At 38.7% G+C, this 27,819-nt stretch overlaps 1 protein-coding gene across 1 annotated transcript in view; it reads right to left on the reverse strand.

Annotated features, from left to right (window-relative positions):
* The window catches only part of MLLT10 (MLLT10 histone lysine methyltransferase DOT1L cofactor), a 238,510-nt gene that overhangs the window by 173,636 nt on the left and 37,055 nt on the right, over positions 1 to 27,819 (reverse strand). The window contains 1 exon segment of the mRNA XM_047743592.1: positions 108 to 162. Within this exon segment, the coding sequence (XP_047599548.1) occupies positions 108 to 162 (55 nt within the window).

Raw genomic sequence — 27,819 nt, forward strand, 5'->3', positions numbered from 1 at the left:
AAGCGGTAAACATTTAATTTGATATTATAATATGAACTACCAGGTATTTTTAAATAGTCTCCACTCTAGTTTTCAATAAAAAAATTTTTAGAAGTCTCTGTACTTACCCCCATTATCTGTTCTTTTTAAAGCTCCATCCTTATGAGGACACAGTTCACATCTCTATTTTTAAAAAAGAAAGAAAACAAAGATTTTACAGATTACCAAAATGTACTATCTTCCCTATAACCTGAAAACTATTAAAATTTGGTAGCAGGGGCACCTGGGTGGCTCCAGTCAGTTAAGCATCTGCCTTCAGCTCAGGTGATGACCTGGGATGGAGTCCCACATCAGGTGCCCTGCTCAGCATGGAGTCTGCTTCTCCTTCTCCCTCTGCCCTTCACCCCTACTCATGCTTGCTCTTTCTCTCACAAAAATAAGTAAATAAAATCTCTTTAAAAAAAAAAAAAAAGAAAGAAAGAAACGTAGAGCTAGTACAACTATTTCTTTTCACTACTGATAGGAGACAGATATAATTATATAAATAATAAACAGCGTAAGTTCCAATGATATTGTCTTACTATGAAGAATATGTTCCTAGAAGTCACACCTGAGTATTTATTGTTTGTACCCCACCTTGCTGCTATCCAAAGAGGTTTTGCAGCATATAATATAGTAATATAAACAAATTATGAAGGAAAGTAAGAGAAGAAAATTAAGATAAAATAGTGAATAAGTAATAAAACATTAGATCCTGTATTTGATCCTGTATTTGTCTTCCCGTACTTCACTCTCCCGATTTTCCTCTAACCTCTTTGGCAACACATTTCTGATCACTATGTCTAACCTTTAAATGAGGTAGTTCCTCAGGGCTCCACCTTAAGATGCCTTCTCATTTCATGTTAAACACTACACAATCTCCTACTTTCCATACATCTGTTACCAACTAAATTACAAGTGTGCCAGTGACTCTAAAATTTTACCTCCTATTCAGCTATATCTTTGGATCCATATATAAAACATTCAGAATTGAAATGGTACTTTAAGCACTGTCCTCAATCTGTGGCAACGTATTCCCTACCTTTTTTTTTTTAAGTTTATTAACTTTTTCTAATAATCTCAACACCAAACATGGGGCTTGAACTCATGACCCCACAATCAAGAATCACATGCTTTTTTTTTTTTTAATATTTTATTTATTTATTTGACAGAGAGAGATCACAAGTAGACAGAGGCAGGCGGAGAGGGAGAGAGGGAAGCAGGCTCCCTGCCGAGCAAAGAGCCCGATGCGGGACTCGATCCCAGGACCCTGAGATCATGAACTGAGCCGAAGGCAGTGGCTTAACCCACTGAGCCACCCAGGCGCCCCAAGAATCACATGCTCTTTTGACTGAGCCAGCCAAATGCCCTTTCCCTATCTTTGTAATGATACACTCAACCACCTATTGCCAATATAAGACACCTAGACATCATCTTTTGACAGCTTCACCCTACTCTCTAACTCATACTTAACTAAACAGTACATTTTGCCCATTCATTCTCCTGAGTACTGGTGAGAATTGACTACCTCTCTCCATCTACACTACTATTAGCCCACTGCAAGCCAACATCACCTTTCATCAGGACCACTTCAGGGATGCCCACTCAGTAGTCTCCCCATACTTACTCTTACCTATACCACCAATCCAGAGTGAACTTCAAAAATGCAGGTCCAAGTATATCACTACAACACTTAATAAACATTTTAATGGTCTCCCTACATGATCTAGCCCCTACTTACTTCCACAATCTTCTCTTTCCAACATCTCACTGTCCAGGCAATACTGCCTTTTCCTCTTTCATTTTTTGTTTCCTTTTAAATAAACTCTATGCCCAACATGGGTCTCGAACTCATGTTCAAAAGTCACATGCTCTAAAGACTGAGCCATCCAGGTGCCCCTCTTCCTTCACTTCTATAAATACTCCAAAGTTCATTCTTGCTTTTTACTTTCTACCCATAATGCCTGTCCTAGACCCCAACCCTCTTTCACAGCTAGATAACTTCTATTCATTTTTGACCACTAATTCAGTAAGACTTGTCTTATAAAGCTTGTCTTTTTTTTTTTTTTTTTTTTAAGTAATCTCTACACCCAGTGTGGACTCTTGGCTTCAGCTCAGGTCATGAGATCAAGCCCTGTGTTGGGCTCCATGCTCAGCACTGAGTGTGCTTAAGATTCTCCCTCCTATTCTCTCTCTGCCCCACCCTCCACTCATGCGTGCTCTGTCTCCTTCTCTCTCGCAAAAATGAAAATAAAAATGTAAGAACTGTATAAAAAAGAAGGGCGCCTGAGTGGTTCAGTCAAGCATCTGCCTTCAGCTCAGGTCCGATCCCAGACTCAGGTTTCCTGTTCAGCAGGGAGTGTGCTTCTCCCTCTCCCTCTGCCAATTCCCTCTGCTTGTGCTCTCTCTCAAATAAATCTTTTTTTAAAAAATGCATAAAAAGTCTAACTGTATAACAATGAGAGAAATAATGGTATATTCACATAAATTTATGGAGAGATATAAACCCTAAAATACACAAAACATGATTAACAGGACTATGGTGAAGATGGTAAGATTATGAGTTTATTTCTTTATTCCAAAATACTGTTTTATAATTTAAATTTTTGTACAGATACACTACTACATGTCATGTCTTCCTACTAAAAACAAAAATAGGGGTGCCTGGGTGGCTCAGTGGGTAGGGCCTCTGCCTTTGGCTTAAGTCGTGATCTCGGGGTCCTGGGACTGAGCCCCACATTGGGCTCTCTGACAAGAAGGGAGCCTACTTCCCCCTCTCTCTCTCTCTCTCTGCCTGCCTCTCTGCCTACTTCTGATCTGTCAAATAAATAAATAAAATCTTTAAAAAATAAAATAAAATAAAATAAATTGATAATATGAGACTTCAAAGAAAAAAGTACAGGAAAAGAATGTTAAATTATAGTTAGAAGATTATACCCTAACTCAGGAAGGATCTGGTATGAGGGACCTTGAACCACAAAGACTCCAGATCTTATAGTAAACCAATTCAAACTGAAAAGTTGTTTTTTTTTTTAATTTAAATTCAATTAACATACAGTGTATTATTAGCAGGCTCTCCGCTGAGCAGGGAGCCCAACACAGGACTCAATCCCAGGACCCTGGGATCATGACCTGACCTGAAGGCAGACACTTCACCAACTGAGCCACCCAGGTGCCCTTGATTAAGAGTCTCTTATAATAAATTTGTCTCCCTCTCTGATTTCTTCATCTTGTCCCCATGATCCTCTGTTTTGTCAAACTGGAAAGTTTTATAAGGCACGATGCAGTCAAACATGTTATTATGACAATTCCACAGATTCATTATGATTTTAGTAAGAAGCAGTGTTAAAAGGTACAAGTAGGGGTTGGGGCAGAGGAGAAAAAAATTTCCTGTGAAAAGGAACACAGATTATAAGGAAATCAAACAAACAAGCAAGCACACATTGAAGATCTCATATTTTACAAAGAAAAAAAAGAAATGGCCCAAACAAGTGCAAGTCATACAAGATGGCTCTTTCTTCGCTTCATCATGTAGTACAGTAAGAAATGATGCAACTATTTTCCATCTTTAGAATGTAGAGATTAATTTCCAAATACTTTTTCTACTTTATCAAATTCTTTTGCCAAAAGATAAAACCCACTACAATTCACTAAATCAAGTTCACCCAAAATACTGACCCTCTGGGAGGCTATGGTTATGTAACAACAGTCCACTACACTGGTTTACCCAGTCTGTGATTACCATCATATTACAAGATACAGCAAGGAAATAACTGAAAATAATACTATATGGTGGAAAGAAAAAATAAAATGATAAAGAGTAAGGTTTTAGGTTTGATCCTCCTCATAATAAAAGACGTAATTGTGGGCATAAAGCAGTATCTATGCAATAAAATATTTAACATCATCTTTTTTAAAAAAAGATTTTATTTATTCGGAAGAGAGAGAGAGTGCACAGGCACAAGCAGGGGGAAGGGCAGAGGGAGAAGCAGACTCCCCGTCCGGCAAGGAGCCAGGACCCAATCCTAGAACCCTGATATCATGACCTGAGCCAAAGCTAGATGCTTTAACTAACTGAGCCACCTAGGCACTCCTCTTTTTTCTTAAGATTTTATTTTTGAGGTGTCTGGGTGGCTCAGTTGGTTAACCATCTAACACCTGATATTGGCTAAGGTCATGATCTCAGGGTCATGAGATCAAGCCCCTTACCAGGCTCCATGCTGCGTGTGGAGCCTGCTTAAGATTCTCTCCCTCAGGGTGCCTGGGTGGCTCAATGGGTTAAAGATTCTCTCCCTCTCTCACAAGGGGAGGCAGGGCAAGGCGGGTGTGTGGGGGGGTTCTTTTTGGGCATCTGGGTGGCTCACTCAGATGCTTCAGGTTGTGATCCTAGGGTCCTAGCATCAAGTCCCATGTGGGGCTTCCTGTTGGCAGGGAGTCTGCTTGTCACTCTCCCTGTCTCTCTCCCTCTCTGCCCCTACCCCCACTTGAGCTCACTTTCTCTCTCAAATAAATAAAATCTTAAAAAAAAAAAAAGGAAAATATTTTTAAGTAATCTCCACATCCAACATGGGGCTCAAACTCACAACCCCAAGATTGAGAGTCACATGATACAACAACTGAGCCAAACAGGAGCCCCATTTCTTTAATAAAAATAAATAAATAAACAGATCTAAAATAACCTACCTTTTCTTTTACAAAGACTTACAGCTACTACAGTAGAAATGAGCACCTCTAGTGCCAAGGCTGTGGTCTCCAAACAGCATTTCCCAAAGTCACCAGGACTCCTGAGAGATGTATATGATCCCTGTCTAGGTCAAGCAAGCTTGAGATAACTTGTTCTATAAAATAGCAAGGAAGCTATAAAAGACTATTTTATTCATGTCAAAAGAACTTATCAGCCAACCTAAAGAGGTTCCTACTGGCCAAAGATTAAATAACTTAAGACCAGGGCCTCTGGGTGGCTCAGTCAGTTCAGCAACTGCCCTTAGCTCGGGTCATGATACCAGGGTCCTGGGATCAAGATCCTCGTCAGGCTCCCTGCTCAATGGAGAGTCTGCTTCTTCCTCTCCTTCCCACTCGTGCTTTCTCTTGCTATCTCCGTCCCTCTCAAACAAATAAATAAAATTTTTAAAAAATGGGAAATCACTTAAGGCCAAAAAAGATAATAAGTGCAATGAACTAAAACATATCAAATTTTATAAATATTATAATAAGCTGATAAGAATAAATAAATCAATAAAGGATAAGGTTTTAAGTTTGATCTTCCTTATGTAACAGATACAACTGTGGCATAAAGTATCTGCAGGATAAAACATTTACCATCATTTCTTTTTTTGCTTAAAATGAATTTCCAAAACAGTTAAGTAAGCTTATAAAAGACAAACCCTTACACAGGTAAGCAGCCAGATTTTGGTTTCTCACCTATAGTCAAAACCTGGAAGGGACCAGCACAGTAAGTTTTCTCTTAAAAAAAAAAAGATTTTATTTATTTGAGAAAGAGAGAGAGCAGAAGCAGGGGGAGAGGGAGAGAGAAAAGCAGGCTCCCCACTGAGGAGGGAGCCTCATGCAGGGCTCAATCCTAGGACTAGGATCATGACCTGAGCCAAAGGAGGCCACTTAAGAGACTGAGCCAACCAGGCACCCGAAGTTTCCCATTTTTTAAAACTTTCAGCCTGAAGACAAGCCACGATCAGCTGAGAGAGGCTCCTGCAGTCTTAGTATCTGAAGAACTAGAATATAAAGTTCAGAGCAAAAGGGAAAGTAAAGTCTAAATCCATACAAAGAGAGAACCAAGAGGGGAGCCCCAAATTTTTATGTATAGAATCTGCCCAACTCTCTCACCCTGGAACATCCATGCACAGAACAAGCTAGAGCCTAACTAAGGAAAAAAGAAATAAAATTAGATTTTAGCAATTCTCAAAATACATAATAGTGTGAGTCCAACCAAATCAACTGCTTGACAAAAACAGTTATCAATTTCTTCAAAGGAATATAACAGAATCCAGAACTCCCCACATATAACATTCACAATGTTTAGAAAACAATCCAAGTGGTGCACCTGGGTGGCTCAGTCAGTTAAGAGTCTGACTTTGGCTCAGGTCATGGTCTTGGGGTCCTGGGACAGAGCACCACACCAGACCTCCTGCTCAGCAGGCAGTCTGCTTCTCCCACAGCCCCTTACCCCTCATGCTAGCTTGCTGTCTCTCTCAAATAAATAAAATCGTTAAAGAAAATAAAAGAAAGAAGGAAAACAATCCAAGTTACCTGATCTACTAAGAAGTAAATGCTAACCATGCTTAAGACAATCAATGAAGTCAACCAAACCTAAGATGACCGAAACACTGGAATCAGGCTTTAAATAACTACTGTAACTGACTTTTAAAAGAAAATAAAAATGTACCTATATTAAGTGAAACAGGAAATCTCAGCAAAGTAAAAGACACTATAAAAAAGAAATAGGGGTACCTGAGTGGCTCAGTCAGTTAAGCAGCCAACTCTTGATCTCAGCTTAGGTCTTGATCTCAGAGTTGTGAAATGGAGCCCCAACTAATGCTGGGCATGGAGCATGACTAAGATTCTCTCTCCCTCTGCCCCTCCCCCACTTCTCCCTCACCCCCCCCACCAAAATATATGTGTGTACACACACACACACACACACACACACACACACACACACACGAAGTGAAACATTTACTGGACAGCTTAACAACAAAATCAAGATGACAAAGGAAAAAATCAGTGATTCTGAAGCTAAGTTACCTCTAATCTTTAATCTGAAAAAGGGAAAACAGTGGAAAAAAATGAACAAGCCTTCACCTATGGAACAGTGTCAAGAAATCTAACATGTATAAATGATGGTGTGGAAAACTGGTGAGGAGGAAGAGAATATGGAATATGGGAATATGGCAAGAAGTCAGTCCTGAAAAACAGTGGATAAAATTTTGATTTGAAGACAGAGAACTTTATAAGGTCAAAAAAGCTCAGTGAGCAGTACCCAAACTGCTTGCTAAAAAGCAAACAGAGGCAAGAATGTCATCAAGGAGCCAAAAGAAAAGGACACATCAAATAAAGGGGAACAGTTTTTAAATAAGTGGCTGAATTCTCATCATAAATTACGGAAGTCAAAAGAGAGTGACACAAAATCTTTAAAGTACTTCAAGAAAAACAACTGCAGTTCAACCCAGAATTCTATATCCAACTAATATGTCCTTCAAAAATTAAGGTGAGGGACACCTGGGTGGCTCAGTCGGTTGGGCATCTGCCTTTGGCTCAGGTCACGAGCCCAGAGTCCTGAGATTGATTCCTACATTGGGGGTCCTTGCTCAGCAGGGAGCCTGCTTCTCCCTCTACCTGCCACTCCCCCTACTTGGTGTACTCACTCATTCTCTCTCTCTCTCTCTCTCTGACAAGTAAATAAATAAATATTTAAAAAAAAAAAAAAAAAAAAAAGGTTAAACAGGTATTTTCACACAAAAGGCAGCAAACAGAATTCATCACCAGAAGGCATGGACTACAACAAAGGCTAACAGAAATTCTTCATAATGAAGGAAAATGGTACTAAAATGGAAATGCAAATCCTGAGGAAGCAAAGAAGAGGACCACAAATGATGAATATCTGGAAAATATAGAAGAATTTTAGCCTTGAATTTTTTTTTAAGATTTTATTTATTTATTTGAGAGAGACTAAGAGAGAGCACGAGAGTAGAGAGGTCAGACTTCCTGCTCAGCAGGGAGCCTGATGTGGGACTCGATCCCGGGACTCCAGGATCATGACCTGAGCCAATGGAGCTGCTCAACCAACTGAGCCACCCAGGCACCCTAGTCTTAAATTCTTAAAAATACAAATGATTATTGAAAGCAAAAATTATAATATTGTTTTCTGGGGTTTATAAGCGAGATCTAATACATATGATAATAGCATAACTGAGCAAACAGAGCTTGTGTCAAAGAATCTCTATGACTGCAAGATGTCCATACATTTACAAATGGGTATAATATTAACTGTAAGGGGTACTCTATATAGACAATAAGAAGGAAGGAAATATATTGAAATTACTAGTAGAATTCTAAGAAATGAACACAAAGAGAAATAGTTTTACAAAATTCATGTATTAAAAATTCTACCCAACAAAAATTTACATTGGAACCCTTATTTATATCATACATAAAAGTAACTCAAAATGGATCATATACTTAAATGTAAGAGCTAACACTATAGAACTCTTAAAATGAAACTTCATGACCTAGGAGTGAACAGTGATTTCCTAGATACAGGTGAAAAGCTGGTCCTTTGGAAAAATCAACAAAGTTGATAAACCTCTAGCAAAATGGATATAAAACATACACATAAATTACCAGTATGAACAGAAAGTGAGGAATTATCACTACAGAACCCACAGATAGTAATAGAACAAAAGACTATTGACATTATGTTAATGACTTTTAACAACTTAGATGAAATGGAAGAATTCCTGGAAAAACACAACTTACCAAAAAACTGATGAGATGAAACAAAAATCTGAAGAGCCCTTTAAACTGAATTCATTCTAAAAAATCCTTCCCCAAAATAAAAATCTAGGCTCAGACTTCTTCACTCATACATTCCTTCAAACACCAAGGAAGAAACAGCATCAACTTCACACAAACACTTCAGAATATAAAGAATACTTCTCAAATTATTTTCTAAGCTCAGCATGAATAATACTAACAAACATACCTAATGATATTAATAATACCAATAATACCAAAACCTGAACACAAAATACAAAAAAAAAAAAAAAAAAAATTATAGGCTTATTAAGTCTAAAAATAAGGGATGTACATAGATGCAAAAATATTTAATAAAACATCAGCAATTTCAATACACCAATATATAGAAAGGATAATACACCGTAACCAAGTAAAATTTATCCCAACTATACAAGATTGAGGGGCACCTGGATGGCTCAGTCAGTTAATAGTGTGCCTTCAGCTCAGGTCATGATCCCAGGGCCCTGGGATCCAGCCCAGCATCATGCCCCCTACTCAGGGAAAGCCTGCTTCTCCCTCTCCCACTCCCCCTGCCTGTGCTCTGTCAAATAAATAAATAAATAAATAAATAAATAAGATCTTAAGGGGGAAAAAAAGAATACAAGATTGTTATAACATTTGAAAATAAAACAATTAAATTCAATGTATTAATTATATAGAAATATATAATCATCTTGATAGATATGGAAAAAAAATTAGACAAAACTCAATATCCATTCATGCTATAAACTGTCAGAAAACCAGGAAAAGATTTTATACAACCTCTTTATTAATCATATCTTTTCATTCCATACTTTTGATACTTTGGGCATGGTGACATGACCCTAGAGGGACTGCCCCACAATGCTCCAGGCTGCTTTCATATGCAAACCAACCAATTCAGAGCCCATAGCCCCAACCATCTCTATTTTGTACTCTGGCCACAATATTCCCCTACCCTAATCACCCCCAAGGATAAGTACCAGACAACTACGGACAGCCCCTAAGCCCCAGACCCTTGAAATTATTCAAACTAGACCAATCCTAAACCTGGTCACCATTCCTTGACTATTCCTTTCCATGGAAACCAAAATGAAGGATCTTGCTTGCCTTCATTCTCATAATTTACAAATTTATAATTTTTTTAAAAGACTTTATTTATTTGACAGAAATCACAAGTAGGCAGAGAGGCAGGCAGAGAGAGAGAGAAGGGGAAGCAAATTCCCCACTGAGCAGAGCCCAATGCGGGGCTGGATCCCAATACCCTGGGATCACGACCTGAGCTGCAGGTAGAGGCTTTAACTCACTGAGCCACCTAGGCGCCCCACAACTTTATAATTTTTTTTTAAAGATTTTATTTATTTATTTGACAGAGATCACAAGTAGGCAGAGGCAGGCAGAGAGAGAGGGGGGAAGCAGGCTCCCCGCTGAGCAGAGAGCCTGATGCAGGGCTTGATCCCAGGACCCTGAGATCATGACTAAGGCAAAGGCAAAGGCTTTAACCCACTGAGCCACCCAGGCGCCCCAACTTTATAATTTTTAATGGGAGTCATCTCCTGATCTGTCAGCCTGCTGCCATACTTAGATAATAATAAAACCTACATTTTTAAACAGCCTGATAAAGGTCATTAATAAAAAGCCTACAGATGACAGACATCATAATTAATGGTATGAAGCTAAATGCCTTCCCTAAAGAATGGAAACAAGACTTAGGTACATGTAATAATAAATAAATAAATAAATAAATAAATAAAAAGAATGCAAAGTGGAAAGAGGTAAAAATTATAACATGATCATCTCCTACAAATATCTGATTTACCTACCAAAAATACTCATAGAATTAATGAGTTACGTAAGGTTGTGATGAGACAAAGTCAATATATATAACTCAATTCCATTTCCATATGCTAAGAACAAATAATTAGGAAACTGAATTCTTTTCTTTTTTTTTTTTTTTTGTTTTATTTATTCATTTAACAGAGAGGGAGAGTACAATCAGGGAGAGCAGCAGGCAGAGTGGGAGGGAGAAGCAAGCTCTCTGTGAGCCAGGAGACGGATGTGGGACTTAATCCCAGGACCCTGGGATCACGACCAGAGCCCAAGGCAGCCGCTTAACGAACTGAGCCACCCAGGCGTCACAGGAAACTGAATTCTTAAAATACCACTTACAGTAGCATCAAATAACAGGAAAAATCTAAAAAACATTTTTTAAACAAAAGACACACAAGACCAAAGCCTGAAAACTAGAAAATATTGCTGAGAAATCTAAGATGACCTAGAGAAATGGAGATAATACAATGTTAATGGAAAAGAAGACTCAATACTGTTTATTTATTTGACAGAGAGATCACAAGTAGGCAGAGAGGCAGGCAGAGAGAGAGGAGGAAGTAGGCTCCCTGATGAGCAGAGAGCCCGATTCGGGGCTCGATCCCAGGACCCTGGGATCATGACCTGAGCTGAAAGCAGAGGCTTTAACCCACTGAGCCACCCAGGTGCCCCTAAGACTCAATACTGTTAACATGTCAATTCTCCTCAAACCAATCTACAGATTAAAAGTAATGGTTACCATAATTCCATCAACCTTTTTAAAGTGATGGAAAAGCTAGTATTTTTTTTAATTATTTATTTATTTATTTGAGAGAGCAAGTGTGTGTGCAAGGCCAGAGGGAGAAGGAAAAGCAGACTCCCAGGTAAGCAGAAAGCCAGGTATGGGGCTGGATCCCATGACCTGAACTGAAGGCAGATGCTTAACCAACTGAGTCACCCAAGCGCCCCTGTAAAAGCTAATACTGAAATTTATATGAAAATGCTAAAAACTTCAAGTATACAGAGCAATCTTGAAAAGGATGAAAAGGATTACTGGACTTGCAAATTAGACTTCAGGAGTTACTATAAAATACAAATAATCAAATTAGTATTGTAATGATATAAGGATAGGCAAATAGATCAATGGAACAGAATCAATATTCCTGAAATAGAGCCCACTTATGCAGCCAAGTGCTGTTTCACCAAAACAAGTCAGTGAGGAATAGAGACTCTTTTCAACAAATGGTGCAGGAACAACTGGATATCCAGATACAAAAACAAAAACACCTACAAAAGTTAATTTGAGATGCATTAGAGACCTAAATATAAATCAGCAAAAACAAAAGAAATTACCTTCAGGATTTCAGGGTTAGGCAAAAGTGTCTTAGCATAAACACAGTACACAATAAAGACAAAAGAAAAGACTGACAAAATTAGACTTCATCAGACTTACATATTTCTGCTCATTAAAAGCATAGTTAGGGGGCACCTGGGTGGCTCAGTGGGTTAAAGCCTCTGCCTTAGGCTCAGGTCATGATCCCAGAGTCCCAGGATCGAGCCCCGCATTGGGCTCTCTGCTCAGCAGGAAGCCTGCTTTCTCCTCTCTCTCTGCCTGCTTCTCTGCCTACTTGTGATCTCCGTCTGTCAAATAAATAAATAAAATCTTAAAAAAAAAAAAAAAAACACAGCCTTAGAGAAACTTTTTACAAAGCATTTATCTAACAAAGGACTAGTATCCAGGACATAAAAGGACCTTCTGCAATTAAAAAAAAAAAAAAAAAAAGACAAGGAATAAAGAAAGAGAAAAAGGAGCAAAGGAAGGGAAAGGGCTAAAGGTCTGAGCAAACTCTTCCCAAAAGAAAAGACATGAATGGGGGACGCCCAGGTGGCTCAGTTGGTTAAGCGGCTGCACTGAGCTCGGGTCATGATTCCAGGGTCCTGGATTGAGTCCCGCATCAGGCTCTTGCTCAGCAGGAAACCTGCTTCTCCTCTGCCTCTGCCTGCCTCTCTGCCTGCTTGTGCTCTCTGACAAATAAAATCTTTAAAAAAATAAGTAAATGGTCAAAAAGCAAATTAAAATGTGCTCAACATTATTAGTCAGTATGAAAATGTACAATAAAGGCACAATAATACCACTTCTACTTACGGTTAAGTAAAAGGGGCCAGATTCTGCCTTCCGCATGAAATAACAAAACCTAACAAAATGTATGAAACAACAGCCCACAAGATTTTGGACAAGTAATGAAAGATAATAATTCTGGGAAACAAGAAACAACAGAGGCCAAACATTTGCCCAGCTTACTGCCTTGAGAGTTTCCAAGCCATGGAACAGGGAGAAGTAACCCAGGCAGAGCATGTGGTCTCCCCAAATTGAAGAAACAGAGCTGGGAGTCCAAGGAAGCCAAGTTGGCTACAGGTCACAAGGGAGACCAGCACGGAGCAGAGCTGAAGAGAGAGAAAAATGAAGAGATCTGCAGAGGCTTATCCTAGAAAATGTTGAGTGAGAAATCAGCACTTGCATGTGAGAGAACTATTGAAGGCCGGAGAGAACCACCAAACTCAGAAATAACAGCACCAGAACTCACACAAGGATGCAAATAAAGCTTATTTCCAAAAGCCAGCATTAAAAAAAATAATAATAATAATACTGCATCAGAGTACTAAGAAGGATTATGCCTCAGAAAGAGATTAAAGTTAACCCTACACTAAACAGAGCTCTGGTCTATCCAAACAAATCATAAAAGCAAGATCCAAAAGGGACAAACTTTTCTAATAACTTAACCATGTCACAGAACAAAGTATAAAAGTATTTTTAGGCATACTAAAATAGAGACATAACAAGATAAAATTCACAATGACTAAAAATCAATACAAACTTAAAAGACATACAAATAGAAGGAACAAATTACACCCAACAACGAAACAAAAACCAGTCAGTCACACCAATCTTGAAATGACAGGTAATAGAATCAGAACACAAATCCTATAAAACAATTACAGTGAATACATTCCATGCATTCAAAAATCTAGAAAAAACATTAAATATTGTTAAGTAGAAACATGAATAAAAATTTTTAAAACTTTAAACTTCTAGAAATGAAAATTACAAGGTCAAAGATGAAAAACATAACATGAGATTTACACCATAAGAACTCGAGTTAATAGCTACTAACCAAAATAAAACACACAGAAAAACTACTTTAAAAAAATGAAAAGAGAATGGGGCACTTGACTGACTCAGTCAATATAGCATGTGACTTTTGATCTCAGGGTCATGAGTTCAGCATACAATTTACTTAAAAAAAAATTAATACAGTATAAATCAGCTTTCGGGTAACTTCAAAAGCCAAATCTATTTGTATTTGGAGCCACTGAAGAACATATAATAGAGGGAAAAAAAATTAGAAATCGGAAAAAATGTTAACAATTGGCCACATTTCATGATATCATAAACACATAGAACAAAGCACCCTTTAAATAAACACCGAGCAATGAAACATTAAAAAATGTAAACTGTGTCAACTATATCCAAAGAAAGAAATGTAAACTAAAACATATGATTAAATTGCCAAAAATCAGAGAAAAAAAAATTCTTTAATAAAACAGCCAGAGAAAATTACTTCACAGAGAATGAAAAGAAAGTTAAAGTGGTTATATTAATATCACAGAAAGTAGATTTAAAAATCAGTATTATCGGGGCACCTGGGTGGCTCAGTGGGTTAAAGCCTCTGCCTTTGGCTTGAGCCACGATTCCAGGGTCCTGGGATCGAGCCCCGTATTGGGCTCTCTGCTCAGCAGGGAGCCTGCTTCCTCCTCTCTCTCTCTCTGCCTGCCTCTCTACTTGTGATCTGTATCCATCAAATAAGTAAATAAAATCTTTACTAAAAAAATAAAAATAAAAACAAAAATCAGTTTTATCAAGAAAAATGAGCAACAGGGTGCCTGGGTGGCCAAGTCGGTTAAGTTTTTGCCTTCAGTTCAGGTCATGATCCCATGGTCCAGGAACTGAGCCCCACATCGGGCTCCCTGCTCAGTGGGTAGTCTGTTTCTGTTTCTCCCCTGGCCTCTCTCCCTGTTCATGCTCTTTTTCTCTCTCTCCAAAAAAAAAAAAAAAAAAAATCATTTCACAAGGATTTAATGCAGGTGAATTTTATTTGTATTTTTTTTAAAGATTTTATTTATTTATTTGACAGAGAGAGATCACAAGTAGACGGAGAGGCAGGCAGAGAGAGAGAGAGAGAGAGGGAAGCAGGCTCCCTGCTGAGCAGAGAGCCTGATGCGGGCCTCGATCCCAAGACCCTGAGATCATGACCTGAGCCGAAGGCAGCGGCTTAACCCACTGAGCCACCCAGGCGCCCTTATTTGTATTTTTTTAAAGATTTTATTTGTTGTCAGAGAGAGCTCAAGCTGCGGGAGTCACAAAGAGAGGGAGAAGCAGGCTTGCGGCTGAGCAAAGAGCCCGATGCAGGACTTGATCCAAGGACACTGGGATCACGACCTAAGCCGAAGGCAAGTGCTTAACCAACTGAACCATCCAAGCATCCCTCCACCATGTATTTAAGAGTTTAACACATATTCTTCTCAAAATATTACAAAAATACAAAAACAAATTAAGCGGAAGGAAATTTTCCAAATTTATTCTATGAGGCCAGCATTACTGATACCAAAACCAGATAAAGACACTGCAAGAGAAAGGCAAGCCACTATCTCTAATGAATATAAAAGCAAAAACCCTCAACAAAATATTAGTAAACTGAATCCAACAATACATTAAAAAGAAGCATTCACCATGACCAAGTGGGATTTACTCCTGGGATGCAAGTATAGTTCAGTATTTGCTAATAAATCAATGTGATATATCATATTAACAGGAGAAAGGATTAAAAACAACACGACTATCTCAACAGATGCAGAGAAAGCACTGGACAAAGTACAATACCCATTCATGATAAAATCCCTCAACAAAGCAGTTGTTCAGGGAACATATTTCAGCATTATGAAGACCATATATGGCAAACCCAGCTGACATCATAGCCAATGGTGAAATACTGAGAGCTTTTCCTGTAAGATCACAGACTGAGACAAGTATGCTTACTGTAACCACTTTTATTCAATATAGTACCAGAACTCCTGGCTGCAAGTAATCAGACAAGAAAAAGAAATAAAGCGTACCTGGGTGACTCACTCAATTAAGTGGCTGCCTTTGGCTCAGGTCCTGATCCCAGCATCCTGGGATCAGTCCCACATCTGGCTCCTTGCTCAGCAGGGAGCCTGCTTCTCCCTCTGCCTGCTGCTCCCCCCTGCTTGTGTACTCTGGCGCTCTCGATCTCTCTCTGACAAACAGAATCTTTAAAAAAAAAAAAAAGAAGAAGAAGAAGAAGAGGGCACCTGGGTGGCTCGGTCCTTAAGCATCTGGCCTCGGCTCAGGTCATGAGCCCAGTGTCCTGGGACAGAGCCCCACATCAGACTCCATGCTCTGCAGGAAGCCTGCTTCTCCCTCTCCCAGTCCCCCTGCTTGTGTTCCCTCTCTCGCTGTGTCTCTCTCTCAAATCAATCAATAAAATCTTTAAAGAAGAAGAAGAAGAAGAGAGAAAGAGAGACAGAAAGAAAGAAAGAAAAGAGAAAAAGAGAAAGCACCTCAGGGCACTTAGGTGGCTCAGTTGGTTAAGCATCTGCCTTCGATTCAGGTCATAATACCAGAGCCTTGCGATCAAGATGAGTGAGGCTCCCTACTCAGAGGGAACTGTGCCTTCTTCCTGTCCCTCTGCTCCTCAACCAGCTCACACACGAGCTTGCTCTCTCTCTCTCTCGCTCATTCACTCTCTCAAATAAATAAATTTTTTAAAAAAGAAATAAAAAGCATCCAAATTGGTAAGGAAGTAGAAGTGTCACTATGAAAACTTTCTAAAGACTCCACCATAGAACTGCAAGAACTGATAAATTTGGTAAATCAGAAGATTAGAAAGTACTATCTAGAACAATAGTTGCATTTCTATACATTAGTAATAAAGAAGCAGAAAGAGAAATTTTAAAAAATAATCCCATTTACAATTATACCAAAAATAAAATACCTAGGAATAAACTTAATGAAGGAAGTGAAAGAATTGTACTTTAAAAACTATAAAACACTGATTAAAGAAATTGAAAACATAAAAAAATGGAAAGATATTCCATGCTCAAAGAATGGAAGAACCAATATTGTTAAAATATCCACACTATCCACAGCAAGCTATACTCCCTAACAAAATACCAACATTTTTCACGTAACTACAATAAAACTAAAATCTGTATGGAACCACAAAAGACTCCAAATGGCCAAAGCAATCTTGAGAGGAGAAAAAAAAAAACCAAAGCTGAAGTTATCTATCACAATCCCAGACTTCAAGATATACAACGCTATAATAATCAAAACAGTATGGTACTGGCACAAAAACAGACACATTTATCAGTGGAACAAAAGAGAGAGCTCAAAAATAACCCAAGCTTTTATGGTCAATCAATCTACAAGAAAAGAAGTAAGAATATACAATGGGGAAAAGACAAATGGTGCTGGGGAAACTGGACAGCTATCTGCAAAAGAACAAAACTAACCTCTTTCTTAGTCACACACAAAAATAAACTCAAAATGGGTTAAAGACCTAAACGCGAGACCTGAAACCAGAAAACTCTTCGAAGAAAACACTAGCAGTTAATATCTTTGACATCAGCCATAGAAACATTGTTTTAGATATGTCTCCTCCGCAAAAAAAAAAAAAAAAAGCAAATCTAAATAGAAATAAAATAAAAACAAAAATAAACATTGGGACATCAAAATAAAATGCTTTTGCACAGCTAAGGATAACCTCAACTAAACAAAAAGGCAACCTACTGAATGGGAGAAAATATTTGCAAATGATATATCTGAAAAGGGGTTAACATCTAAAATACATAAAGAACTTATACAACTCAACACCAAAAACAACTGATTAGAAGTGGGAAGAAGCCCTGAATGGACATTTCTCCAAAGGAGACATACAGATGGCTGGCAAACACATGAAAAGATACTGAATATCATTCACCATCACGGAAATGCAAATCAAAATCACAAGGAGAGAGATATCACCTCACACCTGTCAGAATGGCTAAAATCAAAAACACAAAAAAGAAGAATTGTTGAAGATGAGGAGGGAAATAAAACCTCATACACTGTTGTTGGGAAGGCAAACTGATGCAGCCACTATGGAAAACAGTATGAAGGTCTCAAAAAGTATCATACAGTTCAGTTATTCCACTTCTGGGTATTTACCCAAATAAAAACACTAATTCAAAAAGATAGATTAAAAAAAAAAAGATATATGCACCTCTATGTTTACAGCAGCATTATTTACCATACCCAAGACATGTAAGTAACCCACACGTCCACAGAGAGATGAATAGATAAAGGGGTGTGTGTGTGTGTGTGTGTGTGTGTGTGTGTGTAATGAAGTATTACTCAGCCATAAAAAAAAGAATGAACTCTTTCCATTTGCAACAACATGAAAGAACTTAGAGTATAATGCTAACTAAAATAAGTTAGAATAGGAAACAAAAATACTATGATTTTGCTTTTATGCAGAATCTAAAAAATAAAGCAGAAACAGATCCATAAAACAGAACCATAGAAAACTGGCAGTTGCCAAAGGGGTGGAGAGATGGGTAAAAAGATTAAGGAGATTAATAGTAAAGGGGATTAAAAGTACACTTATCAGGGTGCCTAGGTGACTCAATCAGTTAAGCCTCTGCCTTAGGCTCAGGTCACGATCCCAGAGTACTGGGATTGAGCCCCACATTGGGCTCCAGTCCACTTCTCTCCCTCCCTCTTCCTCTCTCCCTGAATGCTCGCTCTCTCGTGCTCTCTCAAATAAATACATAAAAATCTTTAAAAAAAAGAAGTACAAAACTTCTTTTTTAAGATTTTATTTATTTGAGAAGAAGAGAGAGAGAGAAAAATAGAGCAAGAGCACAACAGCAGGGAGAGAGAAAAGCAGATCTCCCACTGAGCATGGAACCTGACTCAGGACTTCTTAGCTGAAGGCAGATGCTTAACTGACTGAGCCACCCAGTACCCCCAAAGGTACACTTATCTCGATGAGCACTCAGAAATGTATAGAATTATTGAATTATACTGTATACCTGAAAATTGCATAACACCGTTTGTTAACGATACTTCAATAAAAATTTAGAAGTAAAAATCAATATTATCAGGAAAAAAGCTCACTTTACAAACATAAAGGGTTTAACTCATTAAGAAAATACATAAATCCTCAACATTATTCACCTAATAACACCTTCAAAACACATGAAGCAATAGTAACAGAACTACAAAAAGAAATGGGAAAACCCAAAACTTTATTTGGAAATTTCAATAAACTTCTGTCAATTCACAGAACCAGTAAACAGAAAATCAGTAAGAATATACTAAACGTGGGCACACAGGTGGCTCAGCCGGTTAAGCATCTGCCTTTGGTTCAGATCATGATCCTGGAGTTCTGGGATTGAGCCCCGCATTGGGCTCCCTGATCAACCAGGGGTCTGCTTCTCCCTCTCTCTCTGCCCCTCCCCCTGAGTGTGCTCTGTCTCTCTCTCTCTCTCAAATAAATCTTTTTTTTTTTTTTAAGATTTCATTTATTTGACAGAGAGAGACCATGAGAGAGAGGGAACACAAAGCAGGGGGAGTGGGAGAGGGAGAAGCAGACTCCCTGCTGAGCAGAGAGCCCAATGCGGTGCTCCATCCCAGGACCCTGGGATCATGACCTGAGCCGAAGGCAGACGCTTAATGACTGAGCCACCCAGGTGCCCCTAAATAAATAAAATCTTAAAAACTGTATATAATAACCTTGAACGATATTATCAACTAGAAGAACATCATCAAAAAATTGACATTAGTGACATTTACAGAACACTCTACACAAACTAGTAAAATATACATTATGTTCAAGGACATATGGAAGATTCACCAAGACAGCTCTACATCCAGGCCATGAAACAACTCTTAATAAATTTTAAAGGTTTCAGGTAATACAAAAAGTTTTCTCTGACCAGTGAGTCAAAGAAGAAATCAAAAGAGAAAATAGAGAACTATTTTTAAATGAATTAAAATGAAAATAAAACTTACCAAAATCTGTGGAAGGCAGTTAAAGCAATAATTGAGGGGGAAATTTATAGCACTAAATGCCTATGTTAGAAAAGAAAACTCAAATCAATGACTTCACCTTGTACCTGAAGAGATTAGAAGGACAAAAACAAAAAAACAAAACAAGAAATAAAGATCAGAGCAGAAATCAATGAAATATAAATAAAAAACAATAGAGCAAACTCACTGAAATCAAAGACTAGACTTCCTCCATTTACTGAATGATGGAGATGTACTTTTCCCTCTTACAAAATACAAACAAAAACTGTGGACATTATAAACAAAACAAATACATTCTGAAACATGTTAAGAAGGCAAATTAGCTAGAAACCATGGGACCCAAGGAATAATATGGCAGTGAGGTTACCCCGGTTTTCTTTTTGCCTAATATATCCCACTCTCAGGATATTAAGAATTCAGCAACCTAGAAGCACCAAGCATAGACCCTCCACCAAAAAAGCTCAAACAAAAGGCTTCCTGTTTGTCTGTCTAGATAAACAACTAGGGAGGAATCATAATTAGCTATGAAGGAAAACTTTCAGACAGTAGATACTCAACCCAGCTTAACATCACAAAAAAAACTGATCTCACCCACTCCTGCAATGGTCAGGTGGGGAATCCACTCTACTGAGACTACGGGTCATCCCAAGACTACCACTGGGGTAGTGTAAGAGCAGGTCAAATAGGGAACCAGAATTTTCAGCTTCACTTGTTAATAAAGAGCATGCCCCCCACCCCCCATAGAGACAACAAGGGAAGCCTGGACTTCTGAAGGTACAGCAAGGTAGCTAGGGGTTTCACCAACACAAAGTGGTTAAGTGAGGCGACATCTACTGTGGAGATCAGGTATAGAGCCATAATTCACAACTCTGTTCAGCATTAACAAGCAGCTTCCCTCAAATGTCAACAAAGGCCCAACAGGGAACATGAACTTTATCCCACACCTGGCAAAAGGATACAACACCCACAACTCCTCCTGTCAGGCAAGTGTCAGAAAAAGCCAGCTAAAACAAGTTCATGTAAAATGCAAAGTCCCATAGCATAACACAAAAATTTCAGGTTTCAATCAAAAATCATGTGTCGGGGCGCCTGGGTGGCTCAGTGGGTTAAAGCCTCTGCCTTCGGCTCAGGTCGTGATCTCAGGGTCCTGGGATCGAGCCCCGCATCCGGCTCTCTGCTCGGCAGGAAGCCTGCTTCCTCCTCTCTCTGCCTGCCTCTCTGCCTACTTGTGATCTCTGTCTGTCAAATAAATAATAAAATCTTTGAAGAAAAAAAAAAAATCACATGTCATAACAAGAACCAGAAGATCTCACTGAATGAAAATGACAATCAGTAGATGCCAACACTGAGCTATTTGTAATTTTAATATCTGATAAATGTTAGTAACTATCTAATGAAGATTTTAAAGCAGCTATAATAAAAATGACTCAAAGGCGCGCCTGGATGGCTCAGTCCATTAAGCATCTGCCTTTGGCTCAGGTCATGATGCCAAGTCCTGAGATCAACCCCCAAGTCTGCTTCTCCCTCTGCCTGCTGCTCTCCCTGATTGTTCTTTCCCTCTCAGTCAAATAAATAAATCAGATCTTCTAAAAAATAAAATAAAATAGTAATTTTTTTTTTTTAAAATGACTCAAGGACGCCTAGGTGGCTCAGTCGTTGGGCGTCTGCCTTCGGCTCAGGTCGTGGTCCTGCTCGGCGGGGCACCTGCTTCTCCCTCTCCCACTCCCCCTGCTTGTGTTTCCACTCTCTCTCTGTCAAATAAATAAATTTTAAAATCTTAAATAAATAAGTAAATAAATAAATAAAAATGACTCAATAAAGGGCACCTCACTGGCTTAGTCAGTAGAATACATGACTCTTCATCTCAGGGTTATAAATTCAAGCCCCACTTTGGGTATACAGATTACTTAAAAATTAAATTTTTTAAAAAAATGATTCCATGGGGCGCCTGGGTGGCTCAGTGGGTTAAGCCACTGCCTTCAGCTCAGGTCATGATCCCAGGTCCTGGGTTCAAGCCCCACATCGGGCTTTCTGCTCAGCAGGGAGCCTGCTTCCTCTTCTCTCTCTGCCTGCCTCTCTGCCTACTTGTGATTTCTCTCTGTCAAATAATAAAAATAAAATCTTAAAAAAAAAAAAAAATGATTCCATGAAGGGACACTGGGTAGCTCTGTCATTAGGCATCTGCCTTTGGCTTGGGTCATGATCCCAGGCCCCACATCAGGCTCCCTGGCAGGGAGCCTGCTTCTCCCTCTCCCACTCCCCCAGCTTGTGTTCCCTCTCTAACTGTCTCTCCCTCTCCCTCTGTGTCAAATAAATAAACAAAATTTTCTAAAAAAAAAAAAAAAAAAAAAAAAATGCCATGAGCAATTACAAACACAGAAATGAAATCTAGAAAGCCTCAGCAAAAATGAAAATATAAAGAACCACATGGAAATTTTTAGAACTGAAAAGTACACTATGCAAAATAAAAGAGCTCAATGCATGACCTCAAAAGCAGCATTAAGGAAAGAGAATAAAAGAATCCATGAACTAGAAGACATAACAACGAAAATCACTCAATGTAAGCAACAGAGAGCAAAAAAAGAAAAAAAAAATGAACAGCGGCACCTGGGTGACTCAGTGGGTTAAAGCCTCTGCCTTCAGCTCAGGTCATGGTCTCAGGGTCCTTAGATGGAGCCCCTCATTGGGCTATGCACTCAGCGGGGAGTCTGCTCCCCCCCACCTCTCTGCCTACTTGTAATCTGTCAAATAAATAAATAAAATCTTAAAAAAAAAAAAAAAAGAAGAACAGACCCTCAAAGATCTTTGGGACTATAATAAATAATCTTAACATTTATGTCATGAGTATCTCAGAAAAAAGAGGAGAAATAAAGTGAGACTGAAAAAGTACTCAACTAAATCATGACTGAAAAAATTCCATTTTGGTTGAGTGATGAAACTACAAAATCAAGAAGCTAAGCAAATGTCAAAACGGTTAATTACAAAGGCATCTACCCCTGAACACATCCTAAATTACACTTCTGAAATCTAAAGACAAGAAAGATATCTTGAAAGCAGCAAGAGAAAAACATTTTACTTATAGAAGAAAATAATTTGAAAGCAAATTTCTCAGCAGAAACCACAGAGGCCAAAGAAAGTGACACAATAATGAAAGAGGAAGCTGCAAGGAAAATGAAAAAAATATAATGAACTGAATGAAAATAAAAATACAACATAATAAAAAAATTTTTTAAGATTTTATTTATTTATTTGACAGAGAGAGATCAACAAGTAGGCAGAGAGGCGGGGGGAGGCGGGGAGCAGGCTCCCTGCCAAGCAGAGAGCCCAATGCGGGGCTCGATCCCAGGACCCTGAGATCATGATCTGAGCCAAAGGCAGAGGCTTAACCCACTTGAGCCACTCAGGTGCCCCAACATAATAAAATTTATGTAACATAGCTAAACCAATGATAAGATGGAAATTTGTAACAATGCACAGTAAAGTGGAAGAGCCCCAAATCAAGAATTTAGGTCTCCACCTCAGAAAAAAAAGAACAAAATAAACCCAAAGCAAGCAGAAAGCAGGTAAAAATAAATAGAAGAGCAGAAATCAGTGAAATTTAAAATAGAAAAAAATAAAGTCAACAAAACAAGGAGATGCTTCTTTGAAAAGATCAATAAAATTGATAAACCTCTAGCAACACTGACAAAGAAAAGGAGAGAAGACAAATCACCACTATCAGAAATTAAAGAGGGGATATCAGTACTGATCTCGTAGACACCAAAATAATAAGAAGGGAATACTACAAACAACTTCACACACACAACTCTTAGCTTAGATGAGATGAATCTCTTCCTTGAAACACACAAGCTACTCCAACTCACCAATTATGAAACTGGTAATATGAATAGCCCTGTAACTTAATTTTTTTTCCTTAAAGTTACTTTTTTTTTTTTTAGTAATCTCCACACCCAACGTGGGGCTTGAACTCATGACTGAGATCAAGAGTTGTATGCTCTTCCAAATGAGAGAGCCAAGTACCCCTAGCCCTGTAACTATTTCTAAATTCTAATTTCTACTTTAAAAACAACCAAAAAGGAAATATGAAAATCCAGATAGTTCCAACCCACTATCTAAAGAATCCCAATTCTCGGGGCACTGGGTGGCTCAGTGGTTTAGCCTCTGCCCTCGGCTCAGGTCATGATCTCAGGGTCCTGGTATCGAGCCCCGCATCAGGCTCTCTGCTCAGCAGGGAACCTGCTTCCTCCTCTCTCTACCTGCCACTCTGCCTACTTGTGATCTCTGTCAGATAAATAAATAAAATCTTTTAAAAAATAAAAATAAAAAAATAAAGAACCCCAATTCTCTACAATCTCTTCCAGAAAACAAAAAAAGTAGAAGCATTTTTCCCAACTCATTCTATGAAGCTAGTTATTACTCCCACTATCAAAACCAGAATATGAAAAAAGAAAACTACAGGGGCGCCTGGGTGGCTCAGTGGGTTAAGCCGCTGCCTTCGGCTCAGGTCATGATCCCAGGTCCTGGGTTCGAGCCCCGCATCGGGCTTTCTGCTCAGCAGGGAGCCTGCTTCCTCCTCTCTCTCTGCCTGCCTCTCTGCCTACTTGTGATTTCTCTCTGTCAAATAAATAAATAAAATCTTTAAAAAAAAAAAAAAAAAGAAAGAAAAAAGAAAACTACAGACAACAGCGCTCATAAATAGACACAAAATTCTTAACAAAACATAAATGCAAACCCATAATACATAAAAGAAGAGTTATGTGCCATATCAAGTGGAGCTTACTTCACTTAAGTCAATTCAGAATCAAAGAATGTAATCTACCATATTAACAGACTAAAGGAAAAAACTACATCTATTAATGACAGGAAAAGCACCTAACAAAACTCAGCACCCATTCATGATTTTTTTTTAAATAAATAAATAAATAAATAAATAAACTAACTAAGGAAAATAGGAATAGAATACAGGTAAACTTCACACAGACATCTACAAAAAACCTACAGTTAACATCCTACTTAGTGGTTTTCATCAAAGAGTGAATGCTTTCCCTAAAGATCTTACATCTATAACATGCTGAAATTTCTAGCTGCAACAATTAGGCAAGCAATAAAGGCATACAAATTGAAAAGGAAGAAATAAAAATAACCCTATCTGCAGATGACACAATTTCCTACCTAGAAAATCTCAAGGAATCTATAACAAAACTCCTAGAATTCATGAGTGAATACATCAAAATTGCAGGATCCAAGATAAATAAAAAAAAAAAATCAACTGTTACTCTAATACACTACCAATAAATAACATAAATACCAAAATTAAACATACAATACTATTTTCAATTACTTCCAAAAAAATTAAATACTTAGGTATAAATCCACAAAATATGTATAAGACTTATAGGCTAAAAACTACATAAAAGTACCAAAAGAAATCAACGATCTAAACAAACATACTATGTTCATGGATGAGAAGACTCAACATAGTAAACATGTCAATTCTCCAAATTGATATTTGGGTTTAATGGTACTCCTATCAAAATTCAACAAAGGTTTTGGCTATGTACAGACAAGTTATTCTAAAATATATATTTAAGGGACACCTGAGTGGTTCAGTGGGTTAAGCCTCTGCCTTCGGCTCAGGTCATGGTCTCAAGGTCCTGGGATTGAGCCCCACATTGGGCTCTCTACTCAGCAGGGAGCCTCCTTCCCCCTCTCTGTCTGCCTCTCTGCCTACTTGTGATCTCTCTCTGTGTCAAATAAATAAATAAAATATTCCAATATTTGGAAATGCTTAGGCAAAGAGACAAAGGGAAAAAGAAAGCCTCACACCTTATATAAAAATTAACTCAAGAGGGCACCAGACGGGCTCAGTGGGTAGAGCATATGACTCTTAATCTCAGGGTCATGAGTTCAAGCCTCACACTGTGCAAAAACGTACTTAAAAAATAAATGTAATAATATGTGTTATTATGTAAAATGTAATAAATAAATGTGTAAAATGTAAAAACAAATTGTAATTTATTTTTAATGTAAAATGTAAAAAATAAATATACTTAAAAAATAAAAAATAGGGGCACCTGGGTGGCTCAGTGGGTTAAGGCCTCTGCCTTCAGCTCAGGTCATGATCTCAGGGTCCTGGGATTGAGCCCTGCATCAGGCTCTCTGCTCAGCAGGAAGCCTGCTTCCCCCTCTCTCTCTGCCTGCCTCTCTGCCTACTTGTGATCTCTGTCTGTCAAATAAATAAAATCTTTTTAAAAAAATTAACTCAAAATGAATCACAGATTTAAAAGTAAAGCATAAAATTTTAAAACTTTTTTTAAAAAGTTGCATCTGAACAAGTCAAGAAATGACAGATGCTGGCAAGGATACAGAGAAAGGGGAACCCTCTTACACTGTTGGTGGAAATGCAAGCTGGTGCAACCACTCTGGAAAACAGCATGGAGTTTCCTCAAAAAGTTGAAAATAGAGCTACCCTATGACTCAGCAATCAGACTACTGGGTATTTACCCTAAAGATACAAATGTAGTGATCCAAAGGGGCACATGCATCCCAATGTTTATAGCAGCAATGTCCACAATAGCCAAACTACGGAAAGAACCTAGATGTCCATCAACAGATGAATGGATAAAGAAGATGTGGTATGTACGTATGTATGTATGTATGTATGTGTATGTGTGTGTGTGTATGTATATATATATATATATATATATATATATATATATATATATATATATATAAAATGGAAAACTATGCAGCCATCAAAAGAAATGAAGTCTTGCCACTTGTGACAACGTGGATGGAACTAAAGGGTATTATGCTGAGCGAAATAAGTCAATCAAAGAAAGACAGTTACATATGATCTCCCTGATATGAGGAAGTTGAGAGGCAAAGTGAGGCTCTGGAGGGTAGGGAAGGAAAAAAAATAAAACAAGATGGGATTGGGAGAGAGACAAACCATAAGAGACTGTTAATCTCACAAAACAAACTAAGGGTTGCTGGGTGGAGGGGGTAGGGAGAGGATGGTTGGTTATGGACATTGGGGAAGGTGTGTGCTATGATGAGTGCTGTGAAGTGTGTAAACATGGCAATTCACAGACCTGTGCCCCGGGGCTAATAATACATTATGTTAATAAAATTTTTTTAAAAATTTAAATTTTAAAAAGTGGCACCTGGGGCGCCTGGGTAGCTCAGTGGGTTAAAGCCTCTGCCTTCGGCTCAGGTCATGATCCCAGGGTCCTGGGATCGAGCCCTGCATCGGGCTGTCTGCTCAACGGGGAGCCTGCTTCCCCTTCTCTCTCTGCCTGCCTCTCTGCCTACCTCTCTGCCTACTTGTGGTCTCTGTCTGCCAAATAAATAAATAAAATCTTTTTTTTTTAAATAATAAATAAATAAAGGTTTTATTTATTTATTTGAGAGAGAGAGGTGGAGGGTTGAGGGAGAAGCAGACTCCCCACTGAGCAGGGAGCCCAACACGCAGCTCAATCCTAGAACCCTAAGATCATGACCTGAGCCAAAAGCAGACACTAAACAAACTGAGCCACCTAGGCACCCCAAAAGAGCATCCGACTCTTGATCTCAGGGTCATAAATTTGAGCCTTACTTTGGGTACAGAGATTACTTAAATAAAAGCTTGAAAAAAATAATTGCACATTTATCACGGTGCCTGGGTGACTCAGTTGGTTAAGCACCTGACTCCTGATCTCAGCTCAAGTCTTGATCTCAGGGTCATGAGTTCTAGCCCTACATTGGGCTCCCCACACGGTGTGGACCCTACTAAAAAATAAATAAATAATTACACTTGTAATAGTGTCAAAAAAGTTTTTTACGAATAAACTTATCCAAAGAGGCAAAGAACATGTACACTGAAAACTACAAAATGTGGCTAAAAATAAAGACTGTACAAACATAAACACACCCTATGTTCGTGGATTGAAAGACAATGTTGTTGAGATATCATCATACAGAGCAATCTACAGATTCAATGCCATCCCTATCAAAATTCCAATGTTTTGGGATGCCTGGGTGGCTTATTAGTTAAGCATCTGCCTTCAGCTTAGGTCACAATCCCAGGGTCCCTGCTCAGCAGGGAGCCTGCTTCTCCCTCTGCCTGCCACCCCCCCTGCTTGTGCACACTCACGTGCGCTGACAATAAATAAAATCTTTTTTAAAAACTCCAATGTCGGGCGCCTGGGTGGCTCAGTGGGTTAAGCCGCTGCCTTCGGCTCAGGTCATGATCTTGGAGTCCTGGGATTGAGTCCCGCATCGGGCTCTCTGCTCAGCAGGGAGCCTGCTTCCTCCTGTCTCTCTGCCTGCCCCTCTGCCTACTTGTGTTCTCTCTC

This window comes from Lutra lutra, chromosome 8, assembly GCF_902655055.1.
Source record: "Lutra lutra chromosome 8, mLutLut1.2, whole genome shotgun sequence".
In the NCBI taxonomy this organism is placed as follows: domain Eukaryota; kingdom Metazoa; phylum Chordata; class Mammalia; order Carnivora; family Mustelidae; genus Lutra; species Lutra lutra.